General features: G+C 43.6%; 1 protein-coding gene across 7 annotated transcripts in view; it reads left to right on the top strand.

Moving 5' to 3' along the window:
- Positions 1 to 12,686, top strand: part of LOC124606775 (probable phospholipid-transporting ATPase IA) — a 642,579-nt gene that overhangs the window by 290,092 nt on the left and 339,801 nt on the right. For 6 of the 7 annotated variants that reach the window (XR_006978725.1, XR_006978722.1, XR_006978723.1 and 3 more), the window contains exon 1: positions 1,786 to 1,985. The exons of the other annotated variant lie outside the window; for it this stretch is intronic. Coding sequence is in view for 2 of the 6 variants with exons in the window: in XM_047138833.1 (XP_046994789.1) it covers positions 1,889 to 1,985 (97 nt within the window). In the remaining 4 variants the exon portion in view is untranslated. Of the gene's footprint in view, positions 1 to 1,785; positions 1,986 to 12,686 lie in introns of those variants that run through there. 7 annotated transcript variants of the gene reach the window in all.

Genomic DNA, 12,686 nt, shown 5'->3' with positions numbered 1-12,686 from the left:
CGCCACATTGTGTACCGTGATTAGTCACTCCACACATCGTTTTTCCACTGTTCAGTCGTCCAATGTTTACACTCCTTACACCTAGCGAGGCGTCGTTTGCCTGGCGTGATGTGTGGCTTATGAGTTGCCGCTCGACCATGAAATCCAAGGTTTCTAACCTGCAGCCTAATTGTCGTAGTACTTGCAGTAGATCCTGATGCAGTTTGGAATTCCAGTGTCATGGTCTGGATAGATGTCTGCCGATTACACATTACAAACCTCTTCAAATGTCGGCGGTCTCTGTCAGTCAAGAGACGAGGTCGGCCTGTACGCTTTTGTGCTGTACGTGTCCCTTCACGTTTCGACTTCACTATCACATCGGAAACAGTGGACCTAGGGATGTTTAGGAGTGTGGAAATCTCGCGTACAGACGTATGACACAAGTGACACCTAATCACCTGACCACGTTCGAAGTCCGTGAGTTCCGCGGAGCGCCCCATTCTGCTCTCTCACGATGTCTAATGTCAGGTCGCTGATATGGACTATCTAATATGAAAACGTATATTTTTGGTTGTGTCTGGGTACTTTTGATCGCATAGTGTATATACATTTTAAAAACACATCGCAGAATGGTGAAATTATTCAAAGAAAAAAGCACTTTCACTTAAAATCTGAGGGATCTGCACTGGAAGAGAAGTATTTTGGGAGGAGAGAGTACGTTCCATAGGGTTGAGGGGTAAGGGTACAGAAGATAGGAGACTGTTTGGTAGGAATACAATGGAAATGAAGGTAGATGTTGGGGTTGATTATGGGAAGACAAGGTGGGAAAGACAAAGATGTGGAGGATTTTGGTGTGTGGGTAGAGTGGCTGTAACCAGAAGAAAGGGTTGGGGATGGATGGAGTGGAAAAGAGAGAAGGAGCCCTGATGTGGAGTGGGACAGGTAGGGAAGAGTTCGTGAGACGGATAAATATCGGAGAGGATCTCGTTGTCTGGGAGAGGGAGCTGGCTGAAGTTAAATTGGGATAGGATATGGAGTATGTTTAAGGGTAAAGATGGAGGGGCCGTCTTTGTAAAAGCAGCATGCCAGGGATAGTGATCAGAGGGGAGACAATGGGATTATTGGAATCTAGTTTGCGGATTGCAGAGGAGACGCAAAGGTTTTCGATTTGATAAGGGGGGGGGGGAATTTGATGAAATGATAGAGGATCTATATAGGAGAAGATGAAGGGATGCGGAAGGCGAGACGGAGTTCATGGCGTTGGAGGATTTGAGGGGACTTATAAACGAAAGGTTTATAGGTCCACGTAACTTTTGCGTTGCAGTGGATGGTTCATTTCAGAGTTTTGTAGGTGTGGAGAATAGTGGAGGGGTGTAATCCCGAAATTCTACCAGATAGTAATTCTAGTTAGACTGTTGCGTGATCCGGTCGTATCAGGGGCATTTTTTGGTATGCCGAGGGGATGAAAAATAGAAATATAGAAGTCTTCTCTTCACGTCTCTTTTGTTCGAGAAGGAGGAGCGGTATTTTCACAGAGTCGTCTGGAGGAGAGGACTCGTAACCATGCTAGAAGAGTATGAGGATCTTAAAGGTTGATAAAGCTATAAAAATGTAAATGGAGAATTCCCAGTAGTGCAGAGGATCTGTACGGCTTTGCCACCACCTCGTCGTTCTCCGTTTGCTCGCTAGATAGCGTACAGGCGCACACAGGAACCCCCAGACGTTAGCGCCTCTGGCGGCAACTGGCTGCAACTCGCAGCGCAGCCGAAATACTAGTGCCATCTGTAGTCAGTTGTCACGTGCTGGCTCGGTGCCCGTCGCAACGCTACGCTACAAAAGCGTAAAGTCGCATGAGTTTTAGCGTGCGCTCGGTGCGTGTGACGCCACCCGGTGCGTGCGAGCTGCAGCAATGTGCGATTGGCGACGGCTGCCGCCGACGCTGCTGCGAATCTGCAGCCGGGGCGGCCGCTGGTGGAGACAGACGTTCCGGCCGACGCCGCTCACGGGTTCGTATTCACCCAGAGTCCAGTACGCCGCTGGAGGCGTTGTGTTGATGCGCCGTCACTGTGACTTATATCGACGCCGGAACCGGTTTGACCTCTGCATGCGAAACGGAGCTTATTAGTGCGCGTTATGTAACGGCATCACTGTCACAGGATGTGCATCGCAAGTCGCAAACAGTTTGCAGTTTTATCCTGCTCGTATTATTTAAGAGATAAAATATATTAATTGTTGCGATTTGTTTCGAACTTGTCATTCAGCGCGCCTTTCTTGTTCGGTGGAGGCCACTGCTGCATCCGTGCTTTCATTCCTCTTCTGGATGTCACTATGCTTCCACCGAACATTTCGTGAATTTTGCAGTGTTTAATATTTGGGTGACACCGGGTGTAATACACTACGGACATTTCACTTTGTCACCTGTTCATAGCCCGGCGGAGGACGCTCAAATCTGTTTCAGACACACATTTTCCTCCAGACAAGAACTGCAACTTAAAAACTGACCTGAGTAACATGTGACAAATCACAGAACAACCCACCTACCGTACCGTGAATCTGTGTGGAATATGAGATATCGTTTACTCTCGTGATATGCTTAAATTCGCTTCCTCGCTGCACTTTTACGGTTTCAATTAGCAATGAAGGGACATACGAAAATACAAATGAAAATCGCAGTGTAAAAGGTCAGAGAGTATCTTAGCACAGTATTCGCTGCTGCTTCATTCCTTCTGAAATGTTAAAATTACTGAATGAGTGAGCAGTGTAATGTCCGTCAACATGACCTGGGCCAAAAGGTTTTCCCTTTGGTAGCACCGGAAGTATCGACGTAGCCCTCTATAGCGTCCTACTTTTGCACAAAAGAAAAGAGCTTTTGAATAATGATGAAGGACTGTGCCGGCGCTTTTTAAGCGTTCGAGAGGTATTTACCTCAGTCGGTAAAAACGGAACCCTTATAGAATGACTCTGCTGTCCATCTCTCTGCCTGTCCGTCCGACTTTTAAACGTCCTTTTCCTCAGGAACGGGTAGATGTATGAAGTCCAAATTTATGTTACATGCTATGGCCTATGCTCCTTTGGCGCTATAACAAACGTCAGATTCTGAGTCAACGCAGTCAAAAAATACGGACATTTATATCACGTATTTTGATACTTGTCTAGAAATTCGGCAAATTTCACTGTCCAAGCAAAGGAAAAAATCCAAAAATTGTAAATTATTTAATTGCGTTACACAAAAAATTGTTATTTGTTATGAGACTCTCTCTCTCTCTCTCTCTCTCTCTCTCTCTCTCTCTCTCTCTCTCCCTCCGCCTGTCAAGACCCCTTTTTCTCGGAAATAGGTTGACGTATCAATTCGAAATTTATGTCACATACTGAGGTCTACGGTCCTCTGGTGCTATAAGAAAGTTAAGCTTCTAAATCAATGTACTCGAAAGCTACGGCCATTTATGTTACATATTTTGATATTCGCAAATTCTCTCTTCAAGATCTATTGGGTACTTCCGGTTAGTATAGAATCATGGAATTCAGCAAGAAACAACGTTTCACAGAACAGGTAAAGGGGAAAAAGTCCGAAAATTGTTGATTTGTAATTGTATCACACGAAAAATAATTCTTTTGTCATTTGGTCTCCAACTTGAAACTGAAACTTTCTCGGTAGCCCTGGAGTCCTTGAGACCGATATATTGCCAGTATCAATGTTGATAACAGCCAAAAATCGTAGAGGTTCTGCATTACCGGAATGGATGGTCTGTCTACGTACGTAACTTGAGTCCGTAGGAACCCTCAGTACGGGAGTCCTGCTCGTACCTGACAAATTTTTACGATGCGTGGTACTTGTAGCGTCCACAGCGAGAACTGTTTGCGGGCTGATCTTTCCTCGTAGGCATACTTTTTGCTGTAACGTGTAGGATCTGTATTGCTGTTGCGTGGCGATATTTTCTCACTGCGACTAAAGTCACTGAAGAAAAAAAAAAAACAGTAAAACATTGCACGTAGTTATTATGCGACATGTAAACTTGTGTAACACTTGTAACCTTCACGTGTTTACCTTAGTTGTACTATTCCTACATTCAGCGAACCGCAATGAATCTAGTTGAGTTGGCAAGATACCAACATCCGCCCTTCTGGAATCAATATCAGAAGAAACAGACGCGCGAAGTAGCACGGGACAAACGGCAATGTTACTGGATTCGGTCACTTTGCCCATGCAGAGCTGCATTTATAACGAGCGTCTCGTAAAGGTAACCATTCAATGCCTCAAAAACTAAGTAGCATCAGGACCTCGAGAGAGACAAATGTTGGTGTCGAGCTTTTATCGTAAACCATAAATTTTAATAATCCGCTGCACATCTTTCACGCTATTCACACGTGAATTATGCTTTAGAAAGCAGACTACTCGATGGATAAATGCGCTTGTTTGATTTGCTTAGCGCAAGTGAACATTGTGCAGAATCCATTTCCAAAAACTTGATATTTTCATAGCTATTTCAAAATGTATTCATTATTATCCTTTTTCATTATCTATCTTTCCTCTTTCTCGAAATATAACGAAAAACATGAATACAGTACCACAAACAAATTCTACAGAGACTGCGGAGGGTTAGTACAGAAATGAGTCATATTTGAGTACACATGAATTCAAGAACCTGCCGCGTACATAAAGTGCTGATGTTTAAGACAATTAAAATAATTTTTTGTTGTACAACACCGTCTCTCCAATGAAGAGTAGCTTCACAGAAAATCTTAAACGTAACGTCTGAAATTATTTTATAGTTAGAATTAGCACTATAATTCTATAGTCTTTCATAACCTTAAGCCATTTCGTTGTACTGCACTTAAAATAAATTAAGTGTATGTCTTTGATTTCTTTCCACATCCCAAAGACCACACTCCGCAGAATCCATGGACTACGACTAATATTAAGTAATGCGATGTTGTACAACGAGCATGTAAGGACTGTAGTGGAGAAGGCGAATGGTCGACTTAGGTTTTTTGGGAGAGTTTTAGGAAAACGTGGTAAAGGAGACAGCATGTAGAACACTAGTGTGACTCATTCTTGAGCACTGCTCTAGCGTTTGGGATCCCCACCAGGTCAGATTAAAGAAAGACATGTAAGCAGGTCAGAAGCGGCCTGCTAGAAGTGCTACTGGTAAGTTTGAACAACACGCAGATTCCATGGAGATGCTTCGGGAATTCAAATGAGAATCACTGGAGGAATGTCGAATTACCTTCCGAAGAGCATTATTGAGAAAATTTAGAGTACTGGCATTTGAGGCTGACTGTAGAACGATTCTACTGCCGCCAGCGTACATTTCGTGTAAGGATAACGAAGGTAAGGTCAGAGAGATTAAGGCTTATACGGTGGCATATGGACAGTTGTTCTTTCTTCACCCTGTTTGAGAGTAGAACAAAAAAAGGAAATGACTATTAATGGTACAGTTCACCCTCCGCCATGCACCATACGGTAGCTTGCACAGTGTGCATGTAGTTGCAAAAGGTAAAAGTCCGCTAGGCAGGCCATTCGGGTCTGACCGACCGCCGTGTCATCCTCTGCCAATGGTGTCATGGGTTTGGTATGGAACGACACGCGGTCAGTGCGCCGCTCTCCCGATCGTTGTCGGGTTCTCGACGTTGATCTGCCAAATACATTCTCAGTTGGCCTCAAGAGGCTGAGTCCACCCCATACCAGTCCTCTCACCACAGAAAAATCCCTGGCAATACCGGGAATGGAACCCAGGTCCTTTGCTTGGCAGTCAACCACGCTGATCAGTCATGCGGATATAGTAGTAAAGACATAATAATTTATAATGCCATGTTTGTTGCTGACATTTTACTGTGGTGACAGCGAAAACGGAGTAAGCGATAAACTGTTTTCCTTTCCTCATTTTGTGGGGGCTGTCAGTGAGAGAAAGTCTCGTAAAGTTTTGAAACAATACTGTAAGTAAAGTTTTCTTCTGCAAGTCACTACATACCCTCATTCTCAGATACTGGATGAAACTTGGTGAACTGCACGACATGAGCTACACTGTCTCAAGTGATTCAGCTGCCCCTACCGATATTGTTTTATCCAACCCGAAATTTTATATGTGGCCTCCAAAAGTCAACTGCGAAATTTTCATATTCTCTCGTTTGCTACTCGTAGACTATTAGTCCTACAGAACAAAATGAACATAACCTTCTTGTAGAATTGTAATGTAATTCAATTTTTACTGGGATACATTTTCGCTGGTGCCACAGTCTTCGATTTATTCATGAAAAACGTACTAAAATGACATTCAAATGTACTCATCGCTGATGTGAGCATTTCTAGTATATTGGTAGTGGCACTTCCTCCTGCCACTGTGCAAAAATTTCCAACTACACGAACTGTTCCGATATTCGACCTTTTTTGGTCTCTATTGAGTCGCCTATTTCATTAACATTATTAATTTAAAGATTCCCGTGAAGGTAAAAAAGAAAAGCTACTTTAGTAAGCGTTACGCTAAAACTAATTATGTTGACAATTCGATCAAATCTTAACCCTTAGCGCAGTAGTTTCATGGTCAGAAGCCTTACGAGTACGACATTGTAATTATTTTATGCTGTTAAAATTCACAATAATTTACACCAACATCGCTTTTACACATTGTAAGTGCTCCACTTAGTCGGTGGTGTAATGAGACCAGTCAATGAAGGCCGGAAATAACTCGCCCAGTCGTAAACGTTTGTGCGGTGGTAGGAGCGAGTACCAAGAACCGCATACTAGAAATACTGACTGATGGGGGCTGAGTGTAGGAGTGGGAATGATTTTGAAGGTCACTTTTATACGTTTTTCTTGGATAGGAAAAAATCGAAAACTACGGCGTCTAGCGAAAACGTATTCTCCTTTCTGTATCGCCAATAGTTTGCGCCTGACGCGCAAGAGAATATAAAAATCTCGCGCGCCGTCTTTGGAGGCTACATATAACATTGCGTGTTGCATCAAACGACATCGGTAGGGGCAGCTGGTTCACTCTATATGCACAGATTCTAACTTATCTAACTGTGTTGAACTTTTAGCATGAAATTATTCCACTTAATGGGTACATTCTGGTAGCATTTACACTTTAAGTTTGGCCGCTGTATGAAGTATAGAAAATCAAATTTTTGTTGCCCCTGGAAGCTTTTCGATAGGCAACCTGAAACTGGGACTGGGTACCATGAACTCAGCTAGCTATTCAGTAATATAGATCATGTAGTCTACGTTAGTTTTTTGTTCACATACATTTCATTGCCTGTCCCGAAAGGAGAAGAGGGCTGTTCCAGTAATGACTTTCCATCCAAATACCACAGGAGCTGTGAGTGATACCCCAGCTAGAACTATTTGGGAGGCGATTACCAGTCCAAGAATTTGGCTTACAACCAAGGAAAACCTCCCGAAAAGCTAGGTCAGAACCGGGGGCAGAAATATCCACGTCATAGCTTGTTGACGGCTGTACCCGTCATTCTGGCGCAATACTCAGGACTGCTGTTGCTGGTGTACCTATCATTGCTAAGTTAATGACAACGTAAAAGCAAAGTAGAACTGTTATTGCAATAACACCTTTTTTACATTTTTCTACATGACCTATTATTTTGGACTGACATAAAATACAAATAAAAGGAAAAAAGAATTTTTAAAAAAATTTATTTTTTAATCTCATCAGTTCATTATATAACAATCCATATAGTAAAATTTTATACAATTAAATCATATCTCAGATTAGAAACAGTCTGGGTCGCAAACTTATTTATTTCAATAACGCATTCCACGCCTTTGAGGCATCATCTGACTGTTTATAAATCAATACATTAAGAACAAAGTGGAGGGAAGGGCAAGGTCCTTCTACAACTACGCTGATAAGTGAACTGAAATATATACTAGAACTTACAAGATAGACAGATAACGCCTCAGAAGGGTGGAACGCGTTATTGAAATAAATAAGTTCGCAACCTAGATTGGTATTCAATCTGAAACAACTCCAAACGGTTGTTGTACCAAACGGTAAGAATGGAATGGAATGAATCAAATAATAAGCCTGAAACGCTATATTACAGGCTTTTAATTCAAAAACTGCACTTAAATGCTATTTTTTGTGATGTTGTTGCTTGCTGTTGGTGTGATCTTCAGTCCAGCCCGAGAACTGGTTTGAAGCATCTCTCCACGCTGTGCTGCCCTGTGCAAGCCTCTTCATCTTCCAGTAACTACTGCAACCCACGTCCATTTGAACCTGCCTACTGTATTTATCTCTCCACCTCACTTTTAAATCCCTCCCAACCACCCACCCACCTACACACACACACACACACACACACACACACACACACACACACACACACACACACACACATCCCCCCAATACTAAACTGACCGATGTTCAAGTTATGCCACAAATTTCTTTCCTCACCATTTCTAATTAGAAGCTCATTATTTAAGCGATCTACCCTTCTAATCTTCAGCATTCTTCTGTAGCATCACTTTTCGAATGCCTCTATTTTCCTCTTGTACGAACTGATTATTGTCCACGTTTCACTTCTGTACAATGCTACACTCCAGACGAATGCCTTCAGAAAAGATTTGCTAACATTTAAATTTACATTAGGTGTTAACAAATTTCTGTTCTTCAGAATCGTCATTGCCAATCTACATTTTATGCCCTCTCTACATCAGCCATCCGCAGTTAATTTGCTGCCCAAATATCAAAATTCGTCTGCTACTTTTAGTGCCTCATTTCCTAATCCATTTCCCTCAATATCACCTGATTAAATTCGACTGCATTCCATTAACTTAGTTTTGCTTTTGTTGATGTTCGTCTTAAATCCTCCTTTCAAGACTATGTCCATTCCGTTCAAGTTCACTTCCATAATTGCAATGTCATCTGTAAATCTTATAGCTTTTACTTCTTCTTCTTGAACATTAATTCCTTCTCCAAATTTTTCTTTGTTTTCCTTTACTGGTTGCTCAGTTTACCGATTGAATAACATCGGGGATAGGCTACAACCCTGCCTCGCTCCCTTCTCAACCAGTGCTCTCCTTTCGTGCCCCTCGATCCTTAATAACTGTCTTCTGGTTTCTGCACAAGTTTTATATGACCTTTTACTCTCTGTGTTTTATTCCTGCTAGATTCAGAAAGCATTCCAGTCAAGCTTTCTCTAAGCGTAAAAAAACTATAAACATAGGTTTTCCTTTCACTAACGTATCTTCTAAGATAAGTATGGGGTCAGTACCGCGTCACGCATTCCAACGTTTATTTGGCTTAACTATAACAAAATTTCCCCTATATTGACCGCACCACGACTTCTGCCTGGGGATGTACACAGGCTAAATAGGGCCTTGTTGCTTTGTATACCTTCAATAGCCACTGTTAGACCTATTTGGCTTGGTCCTCTCACACTTCGGCAGTATTCTAGGATAGATGGCACGAGTTTATTCCAAGAAATCTGAAACTTCCCCTTTGAATGTAAAGAAAGACTGTGCTGGTAAACTTCTACTTCATTTGTTAATGAAACAGCTGAGTAAAACTGAACGTACTCAAGACAGTTTTCTCTGTACTTATTCTGATCATTTCTAAACTGACACACAATATTTTAGCGCAACGCAATCTGACTTTTAATAATCCCTACAAAAGAATGGCCCTGACTAACAGTAACCTATACCCTTCATGAATCACTTACCTCACAAAAATCTTCGTTACTCGAACTAATGCAGTACAGCGAGCGCCAATACTGCCAGCTAAATAAAAGATTGTAACTACTAAAGGCACTAACTACTGATAGACATATAGTTAGCAAATGAAAGATTTTGATAGAGAACAAACAATGTATTTACCTTAATAGTGTTCAAAAGTCATTATATATAAATTCGTGACATCCATTTCGACAAATTTCATTTTTCCTGATGGACACACGTCCAGATCGTCCGCTCAAACTAACGTCTCAAAACTCTGGCATCTCTCTCCCGACATCCATCACTGCTGGCGGCTAACCTCCAACAGCCCAACGCTATGCGCTGTTCACACCCAACTGCCCAACACGACACCATCGAATATTCCAACAATGAGTCCACAGCGCTACGTGGCGTCACCAACATAAAAACCTAAACAGCCTACTTACAAATCTCCTTTGTACTATAGACTGCATGACACCTGTAACCTTATATTATCATTCCACAGAACTGACAGATTCCAATTGTGAGTCATTGGTATAAAAGTGATCGAACATTTATACGCCAGGTGCAGAACCTAAAGGTGAAAATAACTTTCGCATGATGTGTCACAGCTCTGTAAGGTAGCTCGATGAAACTTGTGCCGTACATAGAAAGAACTGCTACAGAGAAGTACCGCACGTAGCTAAAATAAATACGCAATGAGGCAAACACAAATGACACTGTAATTCAAAGATAATAATTACACTAAGTCATTACGATTTATGATTGTTCTCTGGACATTACAGTGGGCGGAACATGATTCTTAATAGGGCGTGCAGTCACCGCGGAGGCAGCGCATGCTCTGCAACGTGAACCCATGCTGGCTGTGAGCTTGTTAAGGAGTTCTCGTGGTAGGGCGTTCCATTCCTCGACTAGCGGAGTTAACTCCTGGACGGTCGTTGGTGCACACTGACTTGCCGCAATACGCCTCCCCAAGCATCCCACTCGTGCCCGGCGGTATTTGAGTCGGGGGAACGGACAGGCCAGTCCATTCACTGAATATCCTCTCGTTCCAAGAGCTGGTCACCTGCGCTGTCCGATGCGGTCCCTCTACATCATCCACAAAAATAATGTCTGGGCGGAGTGCACCTATGAGAAGATGCAGTTGGGGAGGGAATACAGTGTCAGAAAAATGTTGACCGGTGAGTGTGCCGTATTCAAAGATCTAGAGGACCTGTCGCCCATCTAACATTCTGTCCTCCCCCCTCCCCACACATAACACCTGGATCACCAAAACGATCATGTTCGACAATGTTCCTGAGTGCATTACGTATTCCAACCTCTACCATATAATGGTACGTCCAGATCACTAAGACTGAATCTGCTCTCATCCGAGAAGAGCATGCGACCCGACACCTCGTTGGTCCCGTTTCTATGCCCTTGGCACCACCGCAGACGGTGCCGCAGACTTGCGAGTGTCAACGGAACACAACATACGGGTCGTCGGGCAAAGCACCACCTGCAAGCAGCCACCGTGTCACTGTGGAGCGTGAGATTGCGTGCCTTCCATTCCAGTTAAACGCGGTCCCTTCTTCCCTGGTGCACAATGTAGTGGTCATTTGCTGCTGTAGTTGAGCGTGCCTGTGGTTCTCAACGCTCTCGGTGCACGTAAAATAATGCCGTGAGCAAGACCCGACTTCCTGGACTACATTCGTCACACTTTGTCTTTTTTTCGCGTTCCCAGTCATTGTTTCCCGTGTGATGTCATCCAGATGTGGTCTGCGGGATAGCTGTAATAAAAAAGCACCAGCACAGTGCACCGTAACTGCTCGCTGATTGACACACGCTGTCTTTTCCCATTCCTTCAGCTGCCTCGTGTTGCAGAAACAGCTCCATATGGCGCTATAGTCCCGCCGACCTCAAGCTTTGTGATGCCTGTGGATGACTGGACCACCGCAAGACCTTTGGCAATATCCTTCCGACTAGAGACAGGACGTACATATTCTCTATACATTAGTATGCTCTGCATTTGAACTATGTCGGCACGCGGGTTCTAGGTCAACATTGATATCGCGGTGCAACACCACCTACTGGTAAGATATGCCTGCGGCTTTCGTTGTTGCTATAAATGAATCAGTATAACTTGAGCAAATGTGCAGGATGCCTCGCAGACGTATGCGTGAACCGTACCGTCAAATCATGAGTCCGGAAGAGGGCGCATCATTGGCATGAGACAATATGATGCATCCGTCCGAGAACTTGCTGCTGGAGTCTGACGAATTATCTCGGCAGTGCAACGGCTGTGTCCAGCCCGTAGAACACGAGAACAGGGGCCATGTCGTACCATCCTGACCACCCCCAGAGAAGATCGACAACTCATCCGAGTGGCATTGCAGGACAGGCGTCCTCCTCGGCTCTGGCGCATCAGTGGAACAGTACAATACTTCGTACACTATCAGTGGTGACATTCCGTCGCCGTTTATTACGGCACGGGTTATGTGCGCGTCGTCCACTCCTCCGCCTACCTTTGACGAACGTGCAGAAACGTGCTAGACGTAAATGGTGTAAGGAACGACGCCACTGGGAACAGGAATGCTATCAGATTGTGTTTTCGGACGAATGCAGATTCTGCTTGTTTGAAAATGAAGGCCACATATTGGTTCGCCGCAGGCAGGGGGAACAGCATCACCTGACATGTCCTGTGAATATGAAAGTCCTATCTCTAGTCATTCTAGGTATTCTGTTTTTTTTCTGAACATGAGTCTTCTTGTCCTTCAGTTTTGAGGAGCAGTGAATACGAAGGACGTACAGTAAGTAATGCAACACTTTTTTTTTCTAAAAGCAGACTCGTTTTATTCAGGATTCCAGAATACCATATTATTCCATACTCTTTTCGCTACAGGACTCTCTTTTTCAACAACATCTCTGTTCGATGGGACGACCTTGCGCCACCTTACTGGAAGGGCATGTACACCCGTCCGGTACCATTCTATTGGTGGGAGCCAACGTCTTTCTGCATGAATAACTTCCCTGTCATCCGCATACTACTTCTCGAGGAGTACATCCT

The sequence above is a fragment of the Schistocerca americana genome, chromosome 3 (assembly GCF_021461395.2).
Source record: "Schistocerca americana isolate TAMUIC-IGC-003095 chromosome 3, iqSchAmer2.1, whole genome shotgun sequence".
Lineage (NCBI taxonomy): Eukaryota > Metazoa > Arthropoda > Insecta > Orthoptera > Acrididae > Schistocerca > Schistocerca americana.
The sequence above is the reverse complement of the archived record's forward strand: the minus strand, read 5'-3'. Positions and strand labels throughout refer to the sequence as shown.